Source organism: Marmota monax, unplaced genomic scaffold (genome assembly GCF_021218885.2).
Source record: "Marmota monax isolate L192 unplaced genomic scaffold, Marmota_monax_Labrador192_F-V1.1 WCK01_AAM20220418_F8-fsc00122, whole genome shotgun sequence".
Classification (NCBI taxonomy): domain Eukaryota; kingdom Metazoa; phylum Chordata; class Mammalia; order Rodentia; family Sciuridae; genus Marmota; species Marmota monax.
Genome location: NW_026695223.1, coordinates 3,800,830 through 3,813,043, shown reverse-complemented (window position 1 = coordinate 3,813,043; position 12,214 = coordinate 3,800,830). Strand labels below are relative to the sequence as shown.

The 12,214-nt window shown below is 44.9% G+C and overlaps 1 protein-coding gene across 7 annotated transcripts in view; it reads left to right on the top strand.

Annotated features, from left to right (window-relative positions):
• The window catches only part of Hipk2 (homeodomain interacting protein kinase 2), a 188,557-nt gene that overhangs the window by 163,436 nt on the left and 12,907 nt on the right, over positions 1 to 12,214 (top strand). For all 7 annotated transcript variants that reach the window (XM_058575733.1, XM_058575735.1, XM_046434172.2 and 4 more), the window contains exon 13: positions 7,605 to 7,852. In XM_058575733.1, the coding sequence (XP_058431716.1) occupies positions 7,605 to 7,852 (248 nt within the window). The remainder of the gene's footprint in view (positions 1 to 7,604; positions 7,853 to 12,214) is intronic.

The following is a 12,214-nucleotide window of genomic DNA, read 5'->3' as shown; positions in this document are numbered from 1 at the left end:
TTTTTCTCTTTGCTGGCATGGCCAGGAGTTTATCTATTTTTATTTATTTTTTTCAAAGAACCAATTTTGTTTTGTCCATTTTTTCAGTTGTTTCTTTTGTTTCAATTTCATCGATTTTAGCTCTGATTGTAATTATTTCCTGTCTTCTGCTATTGGTGTTGATTTGTTCTTTTTCTAGAGCTTTGAGATGTAGTGTTAGGTTATTACTTGTTGAATTTTTATTCTTTTAATGAATGCACTCAATGCATTCATTAAAAGAATAAATAGTACTGCCTTCATAGTGTCCCAGAGATCTTTATATGTCATATCAGTGTTCTCATTTACCTCTAAGAATTTTTTACTTCATCTTTGATTTCTTCTATCCATTCATCCTTCAATTGTGTATTATTTAGTCTCCATTTGTCACAGTAGCTTCTATTTTTTATTTTATTATTGATTTCTAATTTCATTCCATTGTGGTCTGATAGAATGCAGGGTATTATCTCTGTTTTTTGTTTGTTTGTTTTTTGTTTGTATTTACTAAGATTTGCTTTCTGGTATAAGGTATGTTCTATTTTAGAGAAGGAGCCGTGTGCTGCTGAGAAGAAAGTATATCTGCTCCATAATAGATGAAATAATCTACATATGTCTGTTAAGCCTAAACTATTGATTGTATTATTTAGTTCTATAGTTTCCTTATTTAGTTTTTGTTTGGAAGATCTGTTCAGTAGTGAGAGAGGTGTGTTAAAGTCTCCCAGTGTTATTGTATTGTGGTCTATTTGACTCTTGAAATTGAGAAGGGTTTGTTTGATATACATGGATGCTCCATTGTTTGGGGCATAAATATTTATAATTGTTATGTCCTGCTTATATATACTTCCCTTGAGAAGTATGAAATGTCCTTCTTTGTCTCTTCTGATTAACTTTGATTTGAAGTCTACTTTACCTGAAATGAGAATGGAAATCCCTGTTTGTTTACACAATCCATATGAGTGATAAGCTTTTTCCCATCTTTTCACCTTTATCCTGTGGTTGTCTTTGCCCATGAGGTGAGTCTTTTGAAGACAGCACATTGTTGGGTCTTGGTTTTTAATCCAACCTGTCAGTCTATGTCTTTTGATTGATGAGTTTAGGCCATTAACATTCAAGGTTATTATTGAGATATAATTTGTATTCCCTGTCATTTTGATTTATTTCTGGTTTTTGATTTGTCTTAGTTTCTCATTTGGTTGAATGTCCCTTTAATGTAGAGCCTCCCTTTGCAGGTTTTCACTTTTTTTTTTTTTTTTCACTTCATCCTCATGGAATATTTTGTTGAGAATGCTCTATAGTGTAGGTTTTCTAGTTGTGAATTCTTTTAATTGTTGTTTATAGAAGGTTTTAATTTCATCTTCAAATCTGAAACTTAATGTAGCTGGATATAAAATTCTTGGTTGTCATCCATTTTCTTTCAGAGCTTGAAATATATTATTCCAGGACCTCCTAGCTTTGAGGGTCTGGGTTGAGAAATCAGTTGAGATCCAAATTGGTTTCCACCTCTATGTAATTTGATTTTTTTTCTCTCCCAGCCTTTAAGATTTTATCTTTATTCTGTGTGTTATTCATTCTCATTATAATGTGTCTTGGTATGGGTTTGCTATAATTTTGTACATTTGGGATCCTGTAAGCCTCTTGTATTTTATTTTGCATTCCATTCTTTAGGTTTGGGAAATTTTCTGCTATTATATCATTGAAAAGATTGTGCATTCCTTTGGTTTTTATCTCTGCTTCTTCATCTATTCTGATAACTCTAAAATTTGATCTTTTCATGTTATCCCATAATTCTTGGATGTTTTGTTTGTGGTTTCTTAACATCTTCTCTGCATGTTCAACTCTACTTTCAAGATTATATATTTTGTCTTCATTGTCGGAGGTTCTGTTTTCCAAGTGGTCTAGTCTGTTGATGATGCTTTCTATTGCATTTATAATTTGGTTTGCCCGTTCCTTCATTTTGAGAATTTCTGCTTGGTTTTTATTTTTTCACAATCTTTAACTCTTTATTGAAGTGGTATTTCACTTCCTGTATTATTTTCTTTGATTTCACTTTTTATACTGTCCTTTACTTCACATATCAGTTCCACTATATACAGTCTGAACTCCTTCTTGGACATTTCTTCTGCTGTGTTATCAGTGGCTTCTGTTATTGAAACATCTTGGTTTGCTTGGGGTGCTTCATTCCCTTGTTTTTTCATGTTGTTAGTGTGTTTTCCCATCTAAAAGTATGGATCTAAGGCAGGATAAGTTCTTCTCTGTAGATCTGTAGTGTCCCTGAGGGTTTCCAGCGCTTCGCCTTTACTGGTGAGGCCCCACCCAGTGTACACAATATATAGCCTTAAACCTAATAGCTCCCACTAAGGCGTCTACTGCTTTCTCACATTAAACCAAAATGATGAGTTCCGTAACTATCTACAGTACAAACAGAATATTTGTTAAAACGATTTACAATTTCAAATGGTAGATGAGAGAACAGAGGTAGTGTAGTATGTAATATTCATGAGGGAGGAAGAGAAACGTGAGATGTAAAAATGCACAGGAAGAGTGGAAGAGGAGCTGACAGAGATTGACTGTTGGTTTGGGAAAAGTAGGAAAGACTATAACAGACAAAAGAGAGGAAGAATATGAATAAAGAGAAAAAATTAAAGACATAAGAATACAACAAAAATGCAAAACATCATTCATATGTCATGGTCCTCCACACAGTGATGCATAAAAAACATCCTGTTCTAAATATGGTAGAGAGATTAGTGAATCAAAAAATAAAATCAAATAAATCTTGCTGGAAAGTCGAACTGTCTCTGTCAGTATTCAGTAGTTTCTCAGCTCTGTCTCTGACATCTCTTGGGACCACCAAACCCCGATCAGCCCTCGCAAACCCAGTCTCTATCCCACCAATCTGGGCTTCAGATACCTCAGGCTCAGCCACACTGCAGTCCCAAGATCTCAATGCTGCTCCTACTTGCAGAGAGACCACCAGGGATACACTTATGCAAAGGAGCAACCCCGAGATGCAGCAGCACGACAAGGGCCACAGCACTCTCAGCAGAAAGACCCCATACGCCTTGAAACCTGCAAGCACCCCCACACTGGACCTGCAGGTCCCAGCTGGAGTCCCCAGACAGAGACTTTTATGGTGGTAAATCTGCTAGCACCCGGACCCCAGGCCCTGGCTGTTGTCCCAAAATGGGTGCAGCCACGTGCAACCAAACCTGGAGTCTCCCCCGAAGCAGTCCTCTAGGCGGTGGTAGCAGCTGTAGTGGTGGTGGTTGTTGGCAGCAGGCAGCAGGTCAGCAGTAGTGGCTGCAGTGGCAGCTACAACTGCAGCTGTGGGGGAGTGTCACCAGGCAATCTCTGGGGGTCATCAGCAGTGTCGGCTTCAGTTGCATCCGGGGCAGCGGTTTCTTCTGTGGCAGCAGCACCCAGAAAGAAGACCTCCAGGTGATCTCAGGCTGGCAACAGCAGAATCAGAGGCAGCAGCAATGGCAGTAGTGGTGCAGGCAATGGTTGATTGACAGGAGACTTCTGGTTCAGTGGCAGCGACCACGGAGGTAGCATTGGAAATCAGGTCTGAGGTAACTGATGTTGTGCCCAGAGAAGAGACTCTGGGCATGGCAGCATAATAAATCTTGAAGGGACCCTCACAGTAGATCCTTTAATGCCACGAGTAATCTCTTCCACCCTCCGTAGTAGATTTCAGAATGGGCTGGAGGTGACTGGATGTCCAGGGTCACAGGATGAGGACACCAGCTTCTAGAACACTTTTTAGGGAGCCAGCCTTTGTCTTGATGTGGTGTCTTCACCCAGAGCATGCACCTGCGATAGAACACGTCCACTTTTCATAAGATGGCCAGAGGAGCCACCGTGTGTTCAAGTGACTGTGACCAGAGTCCAGAGTTGAGGGAAGGACAGGGTGGCTCTGCATCCCATTGGGAACTGGGAATGCATGGAGTCATGGCTCCCAGCACTTCCCTGAACCTGGGCATACTGTGTGCAGGGGGGAGGGGCTCCCTTGAGTGACAGCCTGTCATAACACAGTACTCACAGACCAGCAGCTGCGGCCTTCTCTGGGCCCTGCCTTTTTAAGGCAGCTCTCCTCCTGTCCCTGTTCCTTCTGGAGTTGCCTCCTCCGCCTCGCTCAGCTTTCCAGCGCACCTTCCTTCCTCCTACTTCCTAGGCTCGGGTACCTTTTCCTAGAGCCCCATTTTCTAATCTTGCGCTGGATGGCAGTTCCTCTTCCCCCCAGCAGCTACATTGAGCCCTGCTGCACTCTCCAACCCCAGGCACTGAGACCTGGGTCCCATTTGCTTTCTTATTTTGGAATGAGCCCATGGACTTTTTAAATTGGGACATAATTCACATACTTTATAATCCACCCATTTACATGTACAATTCAGTGGGGGTTTTGTATATTCATTTTTTTAAATTATGGTAAAATGTAGAATCTAAATTTACCATTTTAACCATTTTTTTTTAATATTTATTTTTTAGTTTTTCGGCGGACACAACATCTTTGTTTGTATGTGGTGCTGAGGATTGAACCCGGGCCGCACGCATGCCAGGCGAGCACACTACCACTTGAGCCACATCCCCAGCCCCATTTTAACCATTTTAAGTGAACAATTGGATGACATCAATTATACTCACAATATTGTACAACCATCACCAGAATCTATTTCAAGCTCTCTTTTTGCCACAACCAAAACTTCTGTACTCAAAAGCAATAACTCCCCATTTCTCTCTGCCCCCAGCCCCGGTCTTTGGCACTTCTAATCTATTTTCTATCTGTATGAATTCACCTATTCTAGATATCTCATATTTGTAGAGTTATACAAAATTTGTTTCTGGTTTCTTTCACTTAATGTTTCCAAGATTCATCCATAGTGCAACATATGTCAGAACTTCATTCAACCTTAGACTGAAGAGTACTCCATTGTATGGATGTGCCACATTTTGTCACTTCATCTGTTGATGGACACTTAGATCGTTTCCACCTTTTGACTGGTGTGAATAACACTGCTGTAAACATTGGCACAGATACCTGTTTCAGTTTGTCTTTCACTCTCTTCAGGCACATGCCTAGAAATGGAATTGCTGGGTCACATAGTCACTTTATGTTTAGCTTTTAGAGGATTAAGCATTTGGACTGTTACAAGTGAGAAATGTGGGTCTTTATTAATTAAAATGTATCTATTTTATCTAAGTTAACGGGAAGTGCTATAATGTATGCAGCCAATTCATTCCTCACCTTCTTTTGATTTCTTAACAATTATCATCTGTGCGACTCATTTGACAGTTAATCACGGAAGACTTTGTGACATCCATTATTCTCTTTAACTGCTTATTTTAAAGCTTTCACTATTTAACTTGTCGTGTTGTCATACAGTCTCCCCCTGAGATTTTAATCTTGAGGGCAGAGACATGTATCATATTGCTTTGTAAGGTTATTCCTGCACACTCAGCATAGGTCTCAGTGATTCTTAACTGGTGACTTCTCGCTGTCATTCTTATCAATCTTCTGGCTTTTGCATAGGCTAGAAGAGAAGGAACTTTTCCAGCTAGTCCTTGCCCTACTAGAATTCTCTTTGCCTAAATAAATTTTTTTGTAATCCTAATTAAAATAGCACAATTGGGTAGCCTTTATCCAAAATGCTGAAGACCAGAAGTGGATTTCAGATTTTTTTCAGATTATGGAATATTTGCGTATACATAATGAGATATCTTGGGGAGGGGAGCAAAGTCTAAGCACAGTATTTATTTGTGTTTTATATACACTTGACATACATGGCCTGAATGTACCTTGAAACTTCATACAATATTTTTAGTATTTTGACTGTGACCTACCACCTGAGATCAGGTGTTGAATTTTCCACTTTTGGCATCATGTCAGCACTCCAGAGGTTTTGGATGTTGGATTTGGGGGCTAGGGATACTCAACCTAGAACTTTTATGGAATACTTACCCTGTAGCATGCATATGCACTATTCCAAGCCCTCTACTTCTATTTTCTCACTTGGTTCTCAGAACAAATCTCTGGCATAGCTGCTATTTTTTTTTTAATATTCTTAGTTGTAGATGGACACAATACCTTTATTTTATTTATGTGGTGCTGAGGATTGAACCTAATACCTCACATGTGCCAGGCAAACACTCTGCCACTGAACTATATAACCCCAGCCCATAATTACTGCTCTTACCCACGTTTTATTAAGGAGGCAGAAGAATCCCAGAGAGGTTGAATAGCTATGGAGGCCCTGCTCAGCACATACCAAAGTGAGGCCTCTGGCCCATGTTCTTACCCACAGACCCATTTAGGGATCTTCTGCTCAGAGCCAGAGAGGACACCATGCACAGCCTCTGGAAGAATTATCCAGATCAGATGTCAGTTGTGCTGGATACCAGGAGCAGGGACCAGGCCCTCGCATGGCCTTTACAATACCAGCCCTTCCAGCCTCCTCTGCTTGCCTTCTGCCTGGACACCCCGGGCCATTGAATGTGCCCACTTCCATGCTTCCCTTCGAGTAGCAGAAATTCCTCTTGAAAAGAGACTGGTCTGGCCTGGGCCTTTGATGTTGGGCAAGACTCCTTGGGGGTCATTGGGAGTCCGTCAGGCTCTATAAATACCATAAACTGACCACCTTGCTTTGGCAGTTATTTCTGAAAAACAAATGATCAGTATACAAAAATAGAACATCCATTTATAAAACCTTGCACAATAAGCAATAAGTCCCACATCCATCACCCTAACCCTCTCCCTAGGTTGGGAGGCAGTAGGACTGATTCCCAGAGAAACCACACTAACGTAAATATCTCTGAACAGAAGGTACTGGCCAAGAGCCGTCCCACGCCAGCCCCACCCTGCTGCAGATGAAGTTCCAGACAGAAGATGCCCAGGGGTTGAGAGCAACTTCCTCCCGCCTCAGCATGCAGGAGCCTTTCCACCAGGCCCTAGTGCAGTACCATCTCCTCCCTGATCTTGGCCCAGGCGATGGGGAAGCTGCAGGATGGTCAGACTTCCCCTAAGCAGGGGACTCCTGGGAGTCCCAGTTGCCTGCCCACCAAGTCACCCCACAGAGGGCACCAGATCCAGCTCTCCTCGCCCTTTCTCAGCACTCCTGCACTGTGCTGGGGGTCATACTCTCAGAGCAGTGCTGTGCCTTGGGTGACCCGTGGCCTCCTGCTAAAGCTCTCTCGTTCTCACAGGCCCAAGCCTACGCTTATGATCGCTTTTCTTCCAATGCTGTTCTCCCAGACTGAGTCTCAGGTTGCCAGTTCTTTAGGTTCTCTCTCCTTACTCAGATAGCCCGTGCTGGTGGGCCAGAGGGAGTTGCCACACAGCTCTGCTGAGCCGCCACACGGGGGAGAGCCCAGGGTTACCCAGAAGCTTCTCACTTCCCAATTTCCAGAAGCACCAAGAAGCCCAGCAGAAGCCTCTTCCTCCTCCTAAACACGTGCCTTGCCGGTGGTTAGATGGGTGACATTTGTGAACCTGGGGTACAGCAAGGGGCTTCACATGGCGAGTCCCTGAAATGCTGTATGGCATCTCACCTTACAACCTTCTCACAGTTCTTCTTCTCACTTTGCCTTCGCAGCACTGTCTCCAAGCAAAGAAAAAATGTCATCAGCTGCGTCACAGTCCACGACTCTCCCTACTCGGACTCCTCCAGCAACACCAGCCCCTACTCTGTGCAGCAGCGCGCCGGGCACAATAACACCAACGCCTTTGACAGCAAGGGGACCCTGGAGAATCATTGTACTGGCAACCCCCGAACCATCATCGTGCCCCCCTTGAAGACCCAGGCCAGTGAGGTGTTGGTGGAATGTGACAGCCTGGGGCCAGGTAACTTGGGGCCAGGGCAGGCCGGAAACTGCTCTCTGGAGGTTGCGTGTCTTGTTTTCTAACTGCTAAGAACGTGAGCGCTAGTAAAATAGCAAGTGCTCCATTATCACCCATGGTCAAAGTCAGATTCATATAGGTCAGATTCACCTTCCATAAGCAGAGTTTTCCTTTTTTAATTCTATAATTAATGCCTTGCCACCTTCATAGTGGCTCTGCTTTCAACGAGGTTGGTAAATAAGAAGTGAAAGCCTCCCGCTCTTTATCCACGGTCTGTGGTGACACCTGGTGCGGGGCATTCCTAACTGATGTCAAGCATCGCTCCCTGCCAGGAGCCTATACTGGTCATTCATGTGTCCCCTGTAGGAAGAACTTTCTCCAAGTCTTTTTAGCAAAGGGTCAGATAGGCTTTTCTGAGCCCCTCCTCAAAATTCCCCCTTTGGAGGAGAAATCTCCCAAGTGTGATGTTTGGCTTTATTGAGAGAATGACCATCCTGAGAACTGGGCCCGAGCACAAGTCTGGGAATTCACCCCTCAGCCGAACAGCTCACTGCAGACTGACACAGCAGCCCCTCTCCAGCTTTCCCTTGCTCGGGCTCACTGTGGAAGAATTTGGGGAGTTAACCAAAAGAAATCTGCATGATCTGCATTTCTACCCAGGAAGATATTTTGGTGGAAACCATGCAGGAAGCAACATTTTTAAGGTTAAGTATTTGAAAAGGACATGATTTCTGTCACAGTGCACATTATATTATTATTTTTTAAAATATTTTTAGTTGTAGACCTACACAATAATTTTATGTTAAGTTATTTCTTTTATGTGTGCTGAGGACTGAACCCAATGCTCACACCTGCTAGGCAAATGCTCTACCACTGAGCCACAACCCCAGCCCCATTGTATCATTATTTAATTCTCTAAATACATGTTTTTTGTTTTTTGTTACTGGGGATTGAACCCAAGAGTAATTAACCACTGAGCCACATCCCCAGCCCTTTGTTATATTTTTATTTAGAGACAGGGTCTTGCCAACTTGCTTAGGGACTTGCTGAGTTGCTGAGGTTGGCTTTGAACTTGTGACTCTCCAGCCTCAGTCTCCCAAGCCTCTGGGATTACAGGCGTGTGCCACCGCACCTGGCTCTAAATACAGATTTGTGGAAGGCCTACAGCTGCAGATTGAACTCAGGACATGGGGAGTCTTCTAGGGGTGAGGGTGCTCCTCTTGGACTATGCCTGCCCTTCCAGCTGGTGGAAGTTTTCAAAACCAATATGATCCTTTGTCTGTAAAGTCATCCTAGGCTTGGAAGATCCTGGAAGGCAGCCTTCCTCAGCTTTCTGGTTTCCAGGAGGCCTGCACAGGCCAAGGCACACACCTGCTGCAGCTCTGACTCTGGGCCTGAGCCCCCAGCATCAGAGGGTTCAGAGTTCCATGAGCCTACTCAGGTCAGGGTGAACCCTGTTTCTAAACAGTGTGTTCCTCACAGACCATCCTTCCAAGGTTCTTGGATCAGAAGGTCCTTGAGGATTTCTCACATTGGCCCTGGGGGGTTGGTTAAGGATCTTCTGGAAGGCAATAGAATAAACTCTCCACTGGCCTGAGACAAAGAATATATTGGAAGGATGCAGGACTGAGGGAAAGTTCAACAATTAAGTTCCAGGCAGGCCAGAGCCAGAACTCCTGGCACCTGAGCCACCAGAGGCCAGACACCTGTGCTCTAGAGCAGCCTTTGCCCAACATGGGCCGAGTGACACCCAGGCTCCCAGGTTCCCCTTTCCGGGAGCCTCGTATTGACCCTCCTAGTTTGGAGCAAGCACTGTTCCTTGTGCATCTGCTCTTGCCAGGGCTCAGTGTTCAGTAGACCAACCAACATGAGTGATGGCTAATGCAGCTGATGCATGCTGACTGCAGGGCACCACGCGTTGGTGGGGAGTGCCAGGCAGCAAGCAGTCTGCATGTGGCGGCCCTCTAACCCTCACAGTAGCCCTGCATGTAGATACTGCCGTTTTCCTAGTTTTACAAGTGAAAAAAAGTTTAGCAAACACATCAAGGCATCCAACTGGCCCAAAGCCCTGTCCAGGCCTCCCAGGGTCTGGCTCTAGAGCTCACCTAAGCTGCACATGCTCCCTCACCTGGTATAGATAGGGCACAAATGGCTGTTTCCAGAACAAAGGGATCCCTGAGTAACTGGGTTAGGTATGAGCAGAAAAGTCCATGTTCCCTTACAATCCAGAACCTACATTAGGAGACCATCCTCCATCATAAGCCCATTGCCCCTTTATTGATCTCTGCAGATAGAATTGCTGCATGAATCTCCTGGTCCCTTCAGGACCCCTCCTTTATCCAGGGCTCTCTGCTCTAACAGCTTGACCAACTCTGACTCAGCTCCTGTCTCCTGTTCCCACAATGATGGTAGCAGGCACAACACCAGGCTCAGTAACCTTGTCACTTGCAGACTCAGGCTGTAAATCCCTCCGGCTCATTGTTTCCCCCTCAGATGTAATAACCACAAGATGTCCAGGAAGTCGGAATAGGAGCAGAGAGTGATCCAGAGCTGGGCCCAGCAGCAAGCCCAGCCTGCGATCTGCTGCAGAGAGGGAAGGGGGTAGACAGTCACCTGGCTGAGGGAAGAAGAGAAGCAAGCCCTCCTAATGGCCAGCACTCGCAGCCTTCTATTTTTAGGACCACAAAAGCCCCTTCTTCCCCTGCAATTTGGGGGGGCCTTTGAGGGTCTAACTGGGTTTGGATTGGGCACAGTGAATCAGGACCTGATTCCCAAATGCAGGTCTGCTCTGTGGGGCCAGGATGGCTCTGGATGGCTGGGAAGTTCAACATGCCAATTCCCAGGCACCCACCCGAGGGACTCTGAAGCGGTGGGTGGGTAGGAGGGGCCCTGGGTGCCAATACACAGTTGGATTGGGGGCCTCTATTTAGGACCCACCACCTTCCACTCTACTGAGGCGGCTCTCCTTTCACTCTGGACCTGTGTTGAGTGGCAGGAGGTTCCTCTCTGCCTTCAGTGTGTGCCCTGTCCCTGGGTTTCCAGTCCCCTTTGCCCTTCTACTGAAGCGAAGCCCTTTGAAGGTACTCTTCTCCTTTCATCAACAGTTGATCCGCATTCTTGTGCTTGGCCCCAGCTTCAAGCTTCTCTCTTTGACTTTGATTTCGTCACCCAGGGGGTTTGTCACAGAATTGGCCCAATCTAATTCATTCAAACGCCTGATCTTTATTATGTGTTAATATTTAACACCCTCTCTCCCAGGAATGACCAGATTCACCAGTTTTATACCAGTTGCAACGGGATACCTAGTTGAGACAGTGATAGGCTTCTGTTTTGGCCTAAGATGCTCAGGCCCCAACTTAAAATTTCCTGGATTCTTGTTGCCACACAGCCTGAGATGAAGAACTGATTTTTTACACTCTTGCCACTTCTTCCCTCATGGTTCTCTTGAACACCAACTTTGGGCACCTTCCCCAAAATGGGCAGTTTTCATGCTGAGGAGTCAGGTGAAGGAGACAGTGTTTTGGTAGCTGACCGGATCCCCTGTACCAAGGGGATCCATGTTACCTGTCAGTTATTTTATCTTGACGTTCATGCATCTGTGGTAGACAGGGCTTCTCGTTGGTTTCTAGAGACACGCTGAGGAGCACGCCAGCAGTGACACTAGATCTGCGCTCTGCCAGGTCCAGCGAGTGGCAGTCCTTCCCTGTGCTTTACCAAGCCACCTGCTAGGAGCTGGTGTTCACATATTGCTCATCACCAAAACTGACAAAAATGAGTTATTTCATGGAAATCTCTTGTACTATTCATTTCATTCTAGTTTTTTTCTTTAGGGCATGAGGCCCTGTCTTCTGAGACTCAGTTATCTGATGCCTTCTGTCACTTTGTGTCTGTCTCAGCTCCCCACCAGCACCACAGCACACTGAAGACCTGTCCAGATCTCTCCTTCTCTTTTCTCTTACACCCTTCTTATTCTTTCCAGTGTTACCAGATAGTAATTCTGAGTACAGCAAGGTTTGCAGAAAATATAAATCACAGAAATACACTTGTCCTCCATAGAAAGTTAAGGTAGTAAAAGTATTTTAGTCATATTCCAAAAAACTTAACAATGAAAATTGAGTCACTAAGTACAAGTCACAGGCATGAAGTGCTCAAACACAGAACAATGTGAGCCAATCTCTGTCCTTAGACTGAGGACCCAACCTGTCCCAACCAGCAGGGAAATCAGATCGCCCCAGCCCCACCCCAGGCTGCAGATGCCTTCCTGGCTGGCCTGCTCGTATTGGCCCTTTCCATCTCTATGATCTGTGATGCCTCTTCCTTATTCCTGCTGTCACCTCATCCATTCCGGGTGACTAATAGTCACAG